The sequence below is a fragment of the Chiloscyllium punctatum genome, chromosome 19, assembly GCF_047496795.1.
Source record: "Chiloscyllium punctatum isolate Juve2018m chromosome 19, sChiPun1.3, whole genome shotgun sequence".
Classification (NCBI taxonomy): Eukaryota; Metazoa; Chordata; class Chondrichthyes; order Orectolobiformes; family Hemiscylliidae; genus Chiloscyllium; species Chiloscyllium punctatum.
The window spans coordinates 50,813,375-50,827,748 of record NC_092757.1 but is presented as its reverse complement, the minus strand read 5'-3'; the positions used below and the strand labels follow the sequence as shown (position 1 = coordinate 50,827,748).

At 44.5% G+C, this 14,374-nt stretch overlaps 1 protein-coding gene across 2 annotated transcripts in view; it reads left to right on the top strand.

Moving 5' to 3' along the window:
- The window catches only part of gas2l2 (growth arrest specific 2 like 2), a 113,734-nt gene that overhangs the window by 82,446 nt on the left and 16,914 nt on the right, over positions 1-14,374 (top strand). For both annotated transcript variants that reach the window (XM_072589363.1, XM_072589362.1), the window contains exons 4-5: positions 67-163; positions 4,088-4,391. In XM_072589363.1, coding sequence (XP_072445464.1) covers positions 67-163; positions 4,088-4,391 — 401 coding nt within the window. The remainder of the gene's footprint in view (positions 1-66; positions 164-4,087; positions 4,392-14,374) is intronic.

Sequence of the window (14,374 nt, the reverse complement as noted above, 5' to 3'; positions counted from 1 at the left end):
TTGCTCAAGGAAAGAGATATTAAATGTTCTCAAGGCTCACTCCTGCCTTTCTCTCTTATTTTGTAGATCTTGCGGAGTCTTGTGATGGTGCGAGTGGGTGGGGGATGGGACACCCTGGAGCATTATCTGGACAAACATGACCCCTGTCGTTGCACGTCACTCAGTAAGTGCTGGTCGGTCAGGAGCTGCTGGTTAGAGAGATAAGGCACAGGGTGAAGGGAGCATCCAGATACAACAGTACATGTATAAAGGCCATTTTCCATTTCAAACTTCAGTGGTTTTGCAGTGGGCATGTTGGATATTGTTGTTTGGTCCTGCAAAGCTTATGTGCTGTTGAAAAAAAAAAGGCAGATCTTGTTGAAGATTTTCATCTTGCATTAAACAGGGCAGTTGCAAGAATCCCAATTCAAGAAGCAAACCAACAAGTGCTGATTGGTCGAGGCATTCCCATGGAGGATGCACCACGTAATGACAATTAACACTTAGCAGCCCGGTTTGGATAAATTTTACACAAGGTTGGGTTCACTATGGTCAAGGTATTGTCCTAAGAAATGAACCATCAGGTCGATAGCCAATTTTGGGCTGTCAGTCAGGACCCCAGTATGGTGCATTTGTAGGTACTGGAAGCTATACGTATTAACACATACAGCCCTGTTCTTTGGAAAGAACATGTGCACAGCTTCTGTTTCGAATCAGCAAAATAGGTGGCAGCTGGTGCATTACTCAGATCAATGCCCTGACCAAACAGAATCAACCTTCCTGGTTTAAAATTTAAACAATGCCAGCAGTTAACTGCCGATCATCATACACCAGTGCAGTTCCATGGCATTGCCTTTATCAATCAGAGTCTGTTTGCCAATCAATCAGTCACTTCCTCATGTGCAGTATTAGTGTTGGTTTTCCCCTTGAATTGGTATTCTTGTGAATTGTCCTGATGACAGCATGATGAAACACTTCAACAAAATATGTCCTTTTTCAGCAATGCTTTAAAGATTCTTAATTGGTCCACTTAAAGCAAAAAGAAAACTTTACAGGGAGGTAGATTGCCATTCCCGTTTCATCACCCCATTGATCTATCGGAAATTCCTACTGAACAGCAGCAAGAATGGGAGTGCCATGACTCATGCAGGTGTCTTAACCTCAGCTTGGCAGGTGAGATTAGGAATGGGCAGCAAGTGGCACAAGTTGAGACTGAATTTCAAAAATTCTGATTAGCTGCCTGTTATACAGGCAGTGGAAAACCGGGTTGGATAAGCCGGTGTCTTCCCCGTTACTGAGAACTAGTTGGTAAGGATTTCTGACCATGCTTCACTACTCTTTAAACATTTTTAGAATAGCACATAAGGAGAATTCATTGGACACAGTTCATTTGAATTGATAAGAGCCACTCTTGTTATATTACCACACAAGAGCTGCATGACAACAATAAAGGAACATGTAATAAGGGAAGATGAGTCACAGTGATTGTGGGATGGGTATTAGAGAGCAGGGATCTAAGGATCTGGGAGGGAAGTTTCTTAAATGCTGTAATTTGGGTTCTTCAGCAGTCTATGTTGAGCTGCTATTATCTATTTTGTATAAATCTATAAATATACATGAATATATACACACATCTGTAACCCAGAACTAGCAGTTGAGACAATGATATTCAAATTTGCTGATAACTAAATTATAGGTTTGACAAATTGTGAACAAGAGTTAAAGAGTGTAGGAGGACACGATATAACAACATGGGCACAGAGCCAGCACACAAAAGCTTTTCTCTTTATTCTTTCATGGGATGTGGGCATTGCCACTATGGCCAGTATTTGTTGCCCATCCCTAATTGTCCTTGAACTGAGTGGCATTCTGGGCTGTGTCAGAGGGCAGTTAAGAGTCAGCCACATTTCTGGGGCCTACAAGGAGTAAGGATGACATATTTACTCCTATAAAGCACATTAGTGAACCCAAGGGATGAAGGAAGTTTCACAGTTGCCATGATGGAGACTGGCTTTCAGTAGCAGAATTATTAGTTGCGGTCGCGGGATTTGAATCCATAGTCCCAGAGCCATAAGGCAAATCCTCCATGACTACCAGTTTTTACACCTCACTCAGACAATAAAGTGAAGATTAGATTACCTACAATGGAACCAGGTCCTTCAGCCCAACAAGTCCACACCGACCCTCCGAAGAGTAACCCACGCAGCTCCATTTCCCTCTGACTAATGCACCTAACACAATGGGTAATTTAGCATGGCCAATTCACCTGACCTGCATGTTTTGGACTGTAGGAGGAAACCCACGCAGACACAGGCAGAATGTGCAATCTCCACATAATCAGTCACCCGAGGCTTGAATCGAACCCATGTCCCTGGTGCTGTGAGGCAGCAGTGCTAACCACTGGGTCACTAAGCCACCAAGCCACTCCATTAGTCCTGGAGTTGTTACAAAAGTTAAAAATTTTTGAAAATGTATGTAAAATTCCCCAGTTTACTGTTCTTTTGATGGATGGAAAGCACAGACCAGTTTTCTAAACTTAACATGAATTACGTTTTATTTCAACTCAATAGATTCTGGCTACAGGTAAACAATTATATATTGTTGACATATAACTCCACTAATTAAAACTCTGATCCTCTTATACATTTCCCCTTAACACACACAGGCACGCAAAAAACATTTGTTATAGATAGAGGGAAAACCTGGGAAAGTAGTTCTGTGGTTCCTGTTCATAGGGTAGCTGAAATAAATGTTATGATTCTTCTGCTAGTTAGAGTACTACTTCTCAGTCACCTTTTTCTGGATGCTTCCACTGATTTGCAAGAGGCACAGGGTGGCTGGTTCAGCTACAAAACAGTCAATTTAAAGTCACTGCTCACAACAAGTGCTGATGGAAAGATAAACTAGTTTTCTTCAGGATTAAAGTGGGCTTTGCTGTAGATAACAGAGAGAGCTCCTGAACTGCTGCAGATCTGATTTCTTCTCTGTATTGTGTTCACAGCCCCAGGCTGGTCCAGCTACATTGAGAGCCAATCATCAGATGGTTGTTGGCAGGCAGAGGCCTTTGTTGTTGATAATTGGTCACTAGTCCATAGACCAATTAGCCAGTTGTACCAACCGAAGGCCTATCTGCACATAACCCATCAGCTCCAATTCATCTGCAACCAGACTTGAACAAGCAGCTGAATAAACAAATAAGTGTTAGGGTACTTGCTTTCAAGGCAAGCAGCAATCCCACAGCAATCCTTGGCTTTACAATGGTTCTCTTCTCATTTCAGCCCACCATTAGAAATACCAATGAAATAAAAAAAGTCAGGATTTTTCATAGTCCAGTGACTAGGTAGTGCAGGCCGAGAAATGTGTAAGTACAAAAAGGTGAGGAGTGTGAGTGAGGAAAGAATTAGAATATAGAACATAGAAGAGTACAACACAGAAACAGGCCTTTCAGCCCACAATATTGTTCCGAACTTGATGCCAAATTAAATGAATCGCTTTTGCATACCCTTGTTCCATATCCCTCTATTGCTTAGATATTCATTATCTCAAAGTCCCTTAAACACCCCTGTTGTATCTGTCTCCACCACCCCCCAGGGCAGTGCGGTCCAGACTCCTATCATTCTCTGTGTAAAAACACTTGCTGCTCACATCTCCTTTGAACTTTCGCCCGCTCATCTTGAATGCATGCCCTGTGGTGTTAGAGATTTCAACTCTGGGAAAAAGATTCTGACTGTCAGCCCTATCTATGTGTCTCATAATTTTCATTCAAGTCTCCCCTCAGCCTCCGTCGCACCAGCGAAAAGAAACCCACGTTTTTCTAGCATCTCCTTATACTTGCTGTTTGAATAGTAAGACTGTAAATGCAGGAGAGGAGCAAAGAAGCAATAGTACTTGTAGATAGCAATCTGAAAATAGTGAGACATGGTTGGATATTGAACACACTGGATAAAACTGGAAGGGGAAGGCATTGACTGTGCACAAGACCTTAGATAGACTACAAATGCAATATTATGTGAAGTTTGGGGCTTGTGCCAGCCTGCCAATTGAGTTCCGGAGCCGATGGCAGGTTTCCAGTCTTTGAGTAATAACATGACCCTTGAATTTTGAACAGCTCACAAGCAAGTGTCCAGGTTCAGCAGCCCACACAGACCTGTCAATCCTGTTCACCAGATCAAGGTTCGCCTGCCACCAAGGACAGACCAGACAAACAAGCCACAGACGGCGCTCATTCTATCAAGGTCACAAAGTCCCATGCCTCCAGTGGAGTGGAGACTAAACTCGCCATCTGCTGTTTCAACACGAGGTCGCAGTGCTGTTCGGCCCCCATCACCCAATGTTCACACCCCCTCTGCAGGTCATTTAACCACGAGGACACCTCGGGACAAATCAGAGCCACGGCAACTCTTTCACACCAGGTAGGGCAGTAGTATTGGGAGTTTAAATCACTGTGAGATAGTTATTAAACAGCATTGGCTCCCTATTGCTTCTGACCTCATTAGAAATTTATACATATTGATATATTCAGCACAAAACCTACACCACATGCTCTGTTTATAAAATCCGTTTATGTCCTCAGGGCGTCTCAATTAGCTAATTAAACATTTTGGAAAGGTAATCACTGTTTGCCTATTCAACACAGTAAATTCCTACAAATGGGATTGAAACTATGTTGAGTGTAACCTGCTTTGAACACTGAAAGGGCCTGGACATCTTTAAGGATATCGAGCTGAACTCAGCACACAGAAATCAGAGAGACAATCAATCTGAAACAACAGCTCATCTGGTCGATGTGTTGGTTGAATGGTAAATGTTGCTGAGGAGGACACTGGGCAAATTGTGGCCAGTGAAGGGTAAATATGAAAGGGTATTGGGCTCAAGGGGCTGTAATCAGCTCTAACTGACGAGATGGGTTCAGCTCCAACACTATCCAGGCCAAAGCAGGCTGCTTGATGTGCATCGTTTTGGATATTTGAACTTTATTTTAAAAATAAGGGCAGATGAATTTTGGCTATTGTTTTTCTTTAGTTAGTAAAGGTCAGAAAGTCAATTTGGAACAGTGAGTATCAGTCCTAGGAAAGCATGTTTGCAGTAGAGTCCCTGGGAGCACCCATATACTGTAATTGGATAAGATATTAACTATGCAGTTGAGCCTAAGACGGGCTGAAACAACACATTAAAGCAACTAGTTTAGTTTGGATTTCAAAACAGAAGGTTTCAGATTTTATGTTAGAAGGTAGAACTACTTCTTGTAGCTGGAAAATTAATACCACTCAGAGTACTAAAGCATCTAATTGAAGTGTTTTTTTTATGTGGAACTTCCGTCCAATCTATCCTGGCTTGGAAGTCTTTAAGTTGTCAGAACTGAGAAAGTTTAAACCATTAGAATCAAATACAGTTCAGACCAGCGGACTTGGAAAGGAATCATAAAGAAAAGTCTCAACAATCCAAAGGAAAGAAACTGGAAAGTGTCTGAAAGATTTAACTGAAAAGATTTAATAAGCTAAGAGTAAGATTTCTCTGTGATTGAGTCTCTGTGATGGATGGTGGTGGGAAACAGGTTAAAACTTTGTTTGATGTTAGTGTTAAGATCTCTCTAATTGTCTTCTATATATATATACAACTTTGTTTTTGTTGATGTAATGAACGTGTATTCTGTTCATAAAGAGAGTCCACAGCCTCATTTGAAAATCTTCCAATGACTACCCCCATGTCAATGAACTGCAAAATTTATATGGATGATCTATTAAGCCTGGTTTCATTCTGGGATCTCACTTGCCCAGCATTGCCGTCAACTGGGACAGTAACACCCCATCCACCTCCAATGTATAGATGCAGCAGTGTGTACCACCTACAAGATGTCCTGCAACAATTCCGTAGCACCTTTCAAATTGGTGACTTCTTTCACCTGGAAGGACCAGGGCTATGTTGCAAGGGAGCACCACCATTTCTCCTGCAAGCCACATACCATCCTGTCTTTGGAATATATTGCCATTCCTTCACTGTCACTGGGTCACGATCCTGGATCTCCTTTTGCAACAGCACTATCGGGGTTCCTATACTACATGGACAGAAGTGGTTCAAGAAGGCTGGTCACCACCATTTTGTCAAGGTTAATTAGGGATGGGCAATAAACCAGGAATGGATAAAGTAAAAGCTTGACTTCTGTTCTGATGTAAAGTTTGGAAGGGGTTGTGTGAGATTGGAATTTGTTAGGGGTAAGGTTTGGAAAAGGTTTGAAATGTCAGAAATTGAATAGTAAATAGTGAAAGGTTAATTGCGCTGAGCAGTGAGTCAGGAACAAAAGGATGGAATTTGACAGTAGCAGTAGTAAATAAGGGTCAGGTGGATGTTTTTTTGTACAAAATGGGGTTTGTCTATTTGTTCCAACAGGATTCACCAGCAAATGGTCAATAACTCGCTAACAGGTTATGGCAGTGAATCAGCCAGTTAGAGTCCAATATAGCTAACAGCACACCTCCATTGAGCAACCCATCTGAATGGTAGGGATTTTTGTGAGGATGGGAATTTTCCATTGTAATTGTTAGCTCTGAATCAATACCCATACTGAGACCATCATCACTGAGCCAGGCTCAGCTGAACGCTGTACAAGAAGCTGAGTGAAGCTGCTTGAAAACTTAATCTTGTCTGAAACCAGCAGAATTTTTAGAAATGAGTTAAGTGGAAGCGATTAGCAGATTAAAATAAAACGAAGAACTGCGGAAATCCGAAACAAAAACAGAAATTACTGGAGAAACTCAACATCTGTGGAGAGAGAAGCAGAGTCAGTGTTTCTAGTCCAATGATCCTATCTCAGCAATTAGCAGTCTGATTTTCTCCCTTTGGCATACAGCAAAAAAAAAATTGCAAGTCCTTCAAAATAGCATGAGTTTAAGCAGAATCTTTACAATAAGCATCAATGGTGATGGACACTTGATATTGCCATTTATTCAGTGCAGGTTTCTGTCTCTGATCTGCTCAGGCAGTAAGACTGGTAGCAACTGCACAAGAATTTGCAATGCATAGTCCAAAACAGCTATTAAAGCTGCTGCATTTGGGATGCTTAACAAGATATTAGATACACTTATGTAAAAGAAGAATTAAGCTAGTATGGAGAAGGGACAGAGATTTAGCATTGGTCAGACTGATGAGGAGGCAACAATGGAACAGCCTGGAGTCTGAATGGCCTCAGTATGGGCAGTAGATTAGATTAGATTCCCTACAGTGTGGAAACAGGCCCTTCGGCCCAACCAGTCCACACTGACCCTCTGAAGAGTAACGCACCCAGACCCATTTCCCTCTGACTAATGCATTATGGGCAATTTAGAATGGCCAATTCACCTGACCTGCACATCTTTGGACTGTGGGAGGAAGCTGGAGCACCCGGAGGAAACCCACACAGACACGGAGAGAATGTGCAAACTCCACACAGACAGTTGCTCGAGGCTGGAATCATAGTAGTTTCTATGGTTCCATTTTCTGGTTGCACTTGATCAAAGTGATGCACTTTGCAAAGTGATGCACAGAATGCCAGCAACTCTCAATGAGTCAAGCCCAGTGTATGTGAAGAAAACAATGTAGTGTCTGACCTGCTGAGTGTTTTCAGAATTCTTAGAACTTGTTTGTTTTAGATTTCCAACATCTACAAATATTGTTATTTCTCAAGGGAGTGACAAGTGCAGGAGAGCAGAGGAGAGAGTATAAACTACCCACTATTCTGACAGAAGAGATGGATCACTGGGGTCGACAGGATGGGCTGATTATTTCCGGAACCTCCTTTTTTGGCCAACATTACCACGTGGAAAGTTTCCATCTCTGACACTCCTTGTCTGGTTATTCTTCCGTGGAGTGGCTGCGTTGTCTTCATCACATTGAATTGATGGGTGCAGCTCCAACAACATTCAAGAAGCTTGACACTGTCCAGGACAAAGCAGCCCACTTGATTGGCAAACCGTTCACTAACATCCACTCCCTTCATCACCGATGCTCAGTAGCAGCAGTGTGTACTATCTACAAGATGCACTGCAGAAATTCACCAAAGATCCTCAGACAGCACCTTCCAAACCCACGACCACTTCCATCTAGAAGGACAAGGGCGGTAGGTACATGGGAACACCACCTCCTGCAAGTTCCCCTCCAAGCCACTCACCATCCTGACCTGGAAATATATCACTGTTCCCTTGTCAAGATCTTGGAATTCACTTCCTAATGGCATTGTGGGTCAATCCACACTGGGTAGAGTGCAGCAGTTCAAGAAGGGAGCTCATCACTACCATCTCAACGGAAACTGGGGATGGGCAATAAATGCTGGCTAATCCAGGAATGTGACCACATCCCATGAGTGAATGAAAACAAGAAGCGTTTTCTTAAGTTGCTCATTGATTTGAGGATGATATCTAATTCGGGTTGCAGGTTTGCAAGGTCTTAATGTGACCAAACAGACCAATTCTCGACCCACAGGCATTGGGGGGGGGGGGGGGGGGCTGAGGCAGTGAGGTCTGGGTTGCAGGATTTGCTTTTCCTTTCCTTATCAGAGAGTATTTACAGCACGGAAAGAGGCCCTTCAGCCCATTGTGTCTGTCTCAAACATCAAACATCCATCTGTTCAAATCCCTTCTGTACTAATGTTCTGTCTCATCAGTAATGCGTTTGAACTCCAAAAAAACATGATACAGCTTGATGGATGGATTATTGCCATTCTGAATGATTAATAGGAAGCACCTCCCAGTCACTCCCAACATGGAAGCTGGTTTTTGACCATCAGGGCACAGAGTGCAAGCTATTCCAGTTAATTTTGTAGAGGTTTGGTCTGAATGCCCCTGAAGTAGGGTTCAAGGAGGATATTAATGTTTGTTGACAGCTCTGACTTGCAATCTGGAGGATGTGGTGGAATTTCTCCGGCATTCTTAAGTATCAGTGTTACATCTCCCTGCAGTACAGGAGTGTGTCTGTACATCAGGCATTTTGTTGACTTGTGGAGATCTTTCTCACCATAGTCTCCCTGCTGTATAAAGGTTGAGTGGGCGGAGATGAACCCGTGTCGATCTTCTCAGCAATAGTGGCTTTTTGTGTGAACTGGCTGCTGAGGTATGGAAAATGTTCATCATATTCCAAAGCCCTCTCCTTCAAGGGGTACACTAGAACTCTGTGGGAAGCTAGAGCAGTGATTGCTGGGCCTCTTGCTGAGATAATTGTATCATCGATAGTCACAGGTGAGGTGCCAGAAGACTGGAGGGTGGCTTTCGTGGTGCCACTGTTTAAGAAAGGGGGTAAGGACAAGCCAGGGAACTGTAGATCAGTGAGCCTGACATCAGTGGTGGGCAAGTTGTTGGAGGGAATCCTGAGGGACAGGATGCACATGTATTTGGAAAGGCAGCATCCAAGGAGCAGGAAAATCGACGTTTCGGGCAAAAGGTTACCTCAGATTACAACAGGATATTGACCAGATGGGCCAATGGGCTGAGGAGTGGCAGATGGAGTTTAATTCAGATAAATGCGAGGTGCTGCAGTTTGGGAAAGCAAATCTTAGCAGGACTTATACACTTAATGGTAAGGTCCTAGGGAGTGTTGCTGAACAAAGAGACCTTGGAGTGCAGGTTCATAGCTCCTTGAAAGTGGAGTCGCAGGTAGATAGGACAGTGAAGAAGGCGATTGGTATGCTTTCTTTTATTGGTCAGACTATTGAGTACAGGAGTTGGGAGGTCATGTTGTGGCTGTACAGGACATTGGTTAGGCCACTGTTGGAATATTGCATGCAATTCTGGTCTCCTTCTTATTGGAAAGATGTTGTGAAACTTGTAAGGGTTCAGAAAAGATTTACAAGGATGTTTCCAGGGTTGGAGGATGTGAGCTACAGGGAGAGGCTGAACAGGCTGGGGCTGTTTTCCCTGGAGCGTCGGAGGCTGAGGGGTGACCTTAGAGAGATTTATAAAATTATGAGGGGCATGGATAGGATAAATAGACAAAGTCTTTTCCCTGGGGTTGGGGAGTCCAGGACTAGAGGGCATAGGTTTAGGGTGAGAGGGGAAAGATATAAAAGAGACCTAAGGGGCAACTTTTTCCCACAGTGGGTGGTACATGTATGGAATGAGCTGCCAGAGGATGTGGTGGAGGCTGGTACAATTGCAACACTTAAGAAGCATTTGGATGGGTATATGAATAGGAAGGGTTTGGAGGGACATGGGCCGGGTGCTGGCAGGTGGGACTAGATTGGGTTGGAATAGCTGGTCGGCATGGACGGGCTGGACCAAAGGGTTTGTTTCCATGCTGTACATCTGTATGACTCTATGACTCTATAACATATATTGGAAGTGGAGTGTTTGACTGATGCAATCTGGGTTGATATGAACTTTAATTTGGAAACATTTGAAGACAGGCCCAAGTTGCTTAGATGCAGAATTGTATAGATTGAAAACTGCTTGCATTGCATATTTGGTTCGATTATTATTATCACGTGTACTGAGATACACTGAGAAGTATTGTTTTGCACACTAACCAGACAAATCATATCTTACATTAGTGCATCAGGGTAAGAGAATAGAATGCAGAATATAGTTTTACTGCTACAGAGAAGGTGGAGAGAAAAATCACCTCTAATATATGAGTTGGAGTGATGATGTGGAAGTGCCGGTGTTGGACTGGGGTGGATAAAGTTAAAAATCACACAACGCCAGGTTATAGTCCAACAGGTTTATTTGGAAACACTAGCTTTCGGAGCTGACGACAAAGGGTCAGTTAGACTTGAAACGTCAGCTCTTTTCTCTCCTTACAGATGCTGCCAGACCTGCTGAGATTTGTCCAGCATTTTCTCTTCGAGCTTTCAGAGCACTGCTCCTTCATCGGTTCCTGATGAAGGAACGTCGCTCCTAAAGCTAGTGCTTCCAAATAAACCTGTTGGGCTATTATCTAGCGTTGTGTGATTTTTAACCTAATATATGAGAGTTTCATTTAAAACTCTGATAACAGCAGGGAAGAAGCTATTCTTGAGTTTGTTGGTATGAGTCTGAAAGAGTTAATACTGAGAGTGCTGTATTGATGAAGTCATAGGGACTTGGGGGAGAACACAGCTCAGGATCTTGAAGGACTGACAGCTAACATCTGGAATTCCTTAAAATCTAGGTAACAATATGTATTAAAATTAACATCAGCTGTAGCTATTTGCTTACATGGAAAAAACATGTCTCTGTTTTCCCTGAGAAAGATACAAAATAAAATCCCCAGACTTGACTGGGAGACTGAAGAGTTTAAGGAAATTAGTGTCAGTAAGAAAATCGTCTTGGAGAAAGTCACGGGGCTGAGAGTTGCTAAAATTCTCAGACCTGATAGCTTTTAATCCCAGAGTGTTTGAAGGATGTGACGAGAGTGATTATCTTGCAAAGTTTTGGAGTGATTCCTGCAAGATTGAAAGCTAACGTCCCCTCAGTATTTGAGAATGGAGCAAGAGAGAGAACAAGGGACCACTGACCCATTATTCTTACAACAGCATTTGGAAAAACGTGAGTCTCTATCATAAAGGACACTTGAGTATAAGAGTCACAATCCTGAGATGGGTGGGTTGGAGAGAAGAAGAAGTAATATTTTCTCCCAAATGCATAGGATAAATATAGAGATTAGATTCCTTCCAGTGTGGAAACAGGCCATTTGGCCCAAATCCACACCGACTTTCCAAAGAGTAACTCACCCAGACCCATTTCCCTCTGACTAATACACCTAACACAGTGGGCAATTTAGCATGGCCAATTCACCTGACCTGCACATCTTTGAATTGTGGGAGGAAACCGGAGCACCCAGAGAAAACCCACGCAGACACAAGGAGAACGCGCAAACTCCACACAGACAGTCGACCGAGGCTGGAATTGAAGACGGGTCCCTGGCGCTGTGAGGCAGCAGTGCTACCCACTGAGCCACCATGCCACCCTAAAAAGTTCCATCAAGTGTAAAGACCTCAGCTCGAATTACCACTCGTGGTTCATCGAGAGAGAGAGATTTTATCGAGAAAGTTCTGATAGAGAAAGGTCTGAAATCGACCCCACCACCACCAGTGATGTGGTGAGGTTAAACATTGCTGCTGTGCTTCCTGGTGTATGTTTCAACGATCCTACATTGACTGGGGGCTTGTCCCAGAAGCATTACCCTCCATCCTCCGAGTTAATTGGACCTTTGCTTCTTGTGGAGAGGGGCTGATGTTGCCAGTGGTCTCTCTTTGCCAGAGATTATAGGTTTTCTCCTTCCATGTTCTTCATATAGCAGCATGGCACATCATTACACAAACTGCTCCAGGGCTCCATTCATTGCTGCTTGTGTCTGACTGTCTGCATGCTGACCCACTACAGGGGTCGAGGGAGAACAGGAGATTCACAACCAATCCACAATATTTCATCTGATGTCTGCACGCTTGCATTTCCCTTGCAGACTGGGGTCATTGACAAACAATATAAAGCAGTAATCCGAACTGACTGTGTAATTAATCTCCAATTACCTCTCCCTCCCATAGCACTGACCTGGGATTGGAATTGAGCCCTACTTGGATGTGCTTTACATTTTAAACATCTAGCTTTCCCTTCATTTTTTAAATGGCTCCCTTCCCTTCCATTCATTCATTACAAAGCCTGAGAAAAAAGGCTGAAAAATGTGTTGCTGGAAAAGCGCAGCATCAAGGAGCATCCAAGGAGCAGGAGAATCAACGTTTCGGGCATAGGTCCTTCTGCAGGAATGAGGAGGGTGTGCCAAGCAGGCTAAGATAAAAGGTAGGGAGGAGGGACTTGGGGGAGGGGTGTTGGGAATGCGATAGGTGGAAGGAGGTTAAGGTGAGGGTGATAGGCCGGAGAAGGGTTGGGGGCAGAGAGGTCGGGAAGGAGATTGCAGGTCAAGAAGGCGGTGCTGAGTCCGAGGGTTGGGACTGAGAAAAGGTGGGGGGAGGGGAAATGAGCAAGCTGGAGAAATCTACATTCATCCCTTGTGATTGGAGGGTTCCTAGGCGGAAGGTGAGGCGCTCTTCCTCCAGGCGTCGTGTTGCCATGGTCTGGCGATGGAGGAGGTCAAGGACCTGCATGTCCTTGGTGGAGTGGGAGGGGGAGTTAAAGTGTTCAGCCACAGGGCGGTTGGGTTGGTTGGTCCGGGTGTCCCAGAGGTGTTCTCTGAAACGGTCCGCAAGTAGGCAGCCTGTCTCCCCAATGTAGAGGAGACCACATCGGGTGCAGTGGATGCAGTAAATGATGTGTGTGGAGGTGCAGGTGAATTTGTGATGGATATGAAAGGATCCCTTGGGGCCTTGGAGGGAAGTGAGGAGGGAGGTGTGGGCACAAGTTTTGCATTTCTTGCTGTTGAAGGTACCGGGAGTGGAGGTTGGGTTTGTGGGGGGTGTGGACCTGACGAGGGAGTCGCAGAGGGAGTGGTCTTTCCGGAACGTGATGGGGGGGGGGGGAGGGAAATATATCCTTGGTGGTGGGGTCTGTTTGGAGGTGGCGGAAATGATGAAGGATGATCCGATGTATCTGGAGGTTGGTGGGGTGGAAGGTGAGGACCAGTAGGGGTTCTGTCCTGGTGGCGATTGGAGGGGCGGGCTTCAAGGGCGGAGGTGCGGGAAGTGGAGGAGATGCGGTGGAGAGCATCACCAACCACGTCTGAGGGGAAATTGCGGTCTTTGAAGAAGGAGGCCATCCGGGCTGTTCGGTATTGAAATTGGTCCTCCTGGGAGCAGATGCGGCAGAGGCGAAGGTTAATAAAATAAAAGCTAATGCTAGGCCCTGAGTAAGGCCCTTTATTGCAAAGCAGTTCAGAGTACAGCAGCAAGGCATTCAGGCTTCAGTTGTATGGAACCATTAGTACTGGGTCCCTGCACATATCGCTGGGGATTCTAAGCTGGCTCCTTCAGAAATGCAAAGTAGCTGAAACCAGCACAGTTCCCCTGCAGTGCAGGATGGTCAGGGAAATCAAAGCCCAATTCCCTTTGTAGCAATGCGCCACATTCTAAGATTTATAAGTTCAGCAGCACAACAAGATACCTAGTGCCAGGTGGGTATGGTGCCAAGTTAGTGACAGAATGGCCAGGGTGTGTTAGGCTGTCAGACAGTGGAACAAGATGTCAGGGCCATTGGGGGGGGTAAGGTATTGGTGCTGGGGGCAATTGGGACACTGAGAGAGGAGGGGAGATGATTTGATAAGACGGGTGAGGGAGATGGCCAGCAGCGGTTGTTGGTGTTGGGCTGGTGGTTGGGGAGGTTGGTGCTTGATGGTGGGGATGTTTGTCAGGGGAAATACGAGGTCGGAGGAAGAGCAGTTGGGAAAGTACGTGGTATGTGGGGTTGGAGTGAGGGTTAGCCTAATTTTTAATTGTTTAACTTAATGGAAGCAAATCCTTTGAATTTTCCATCATTAAGGCTTCTTTTTTGGAGGATTCCAT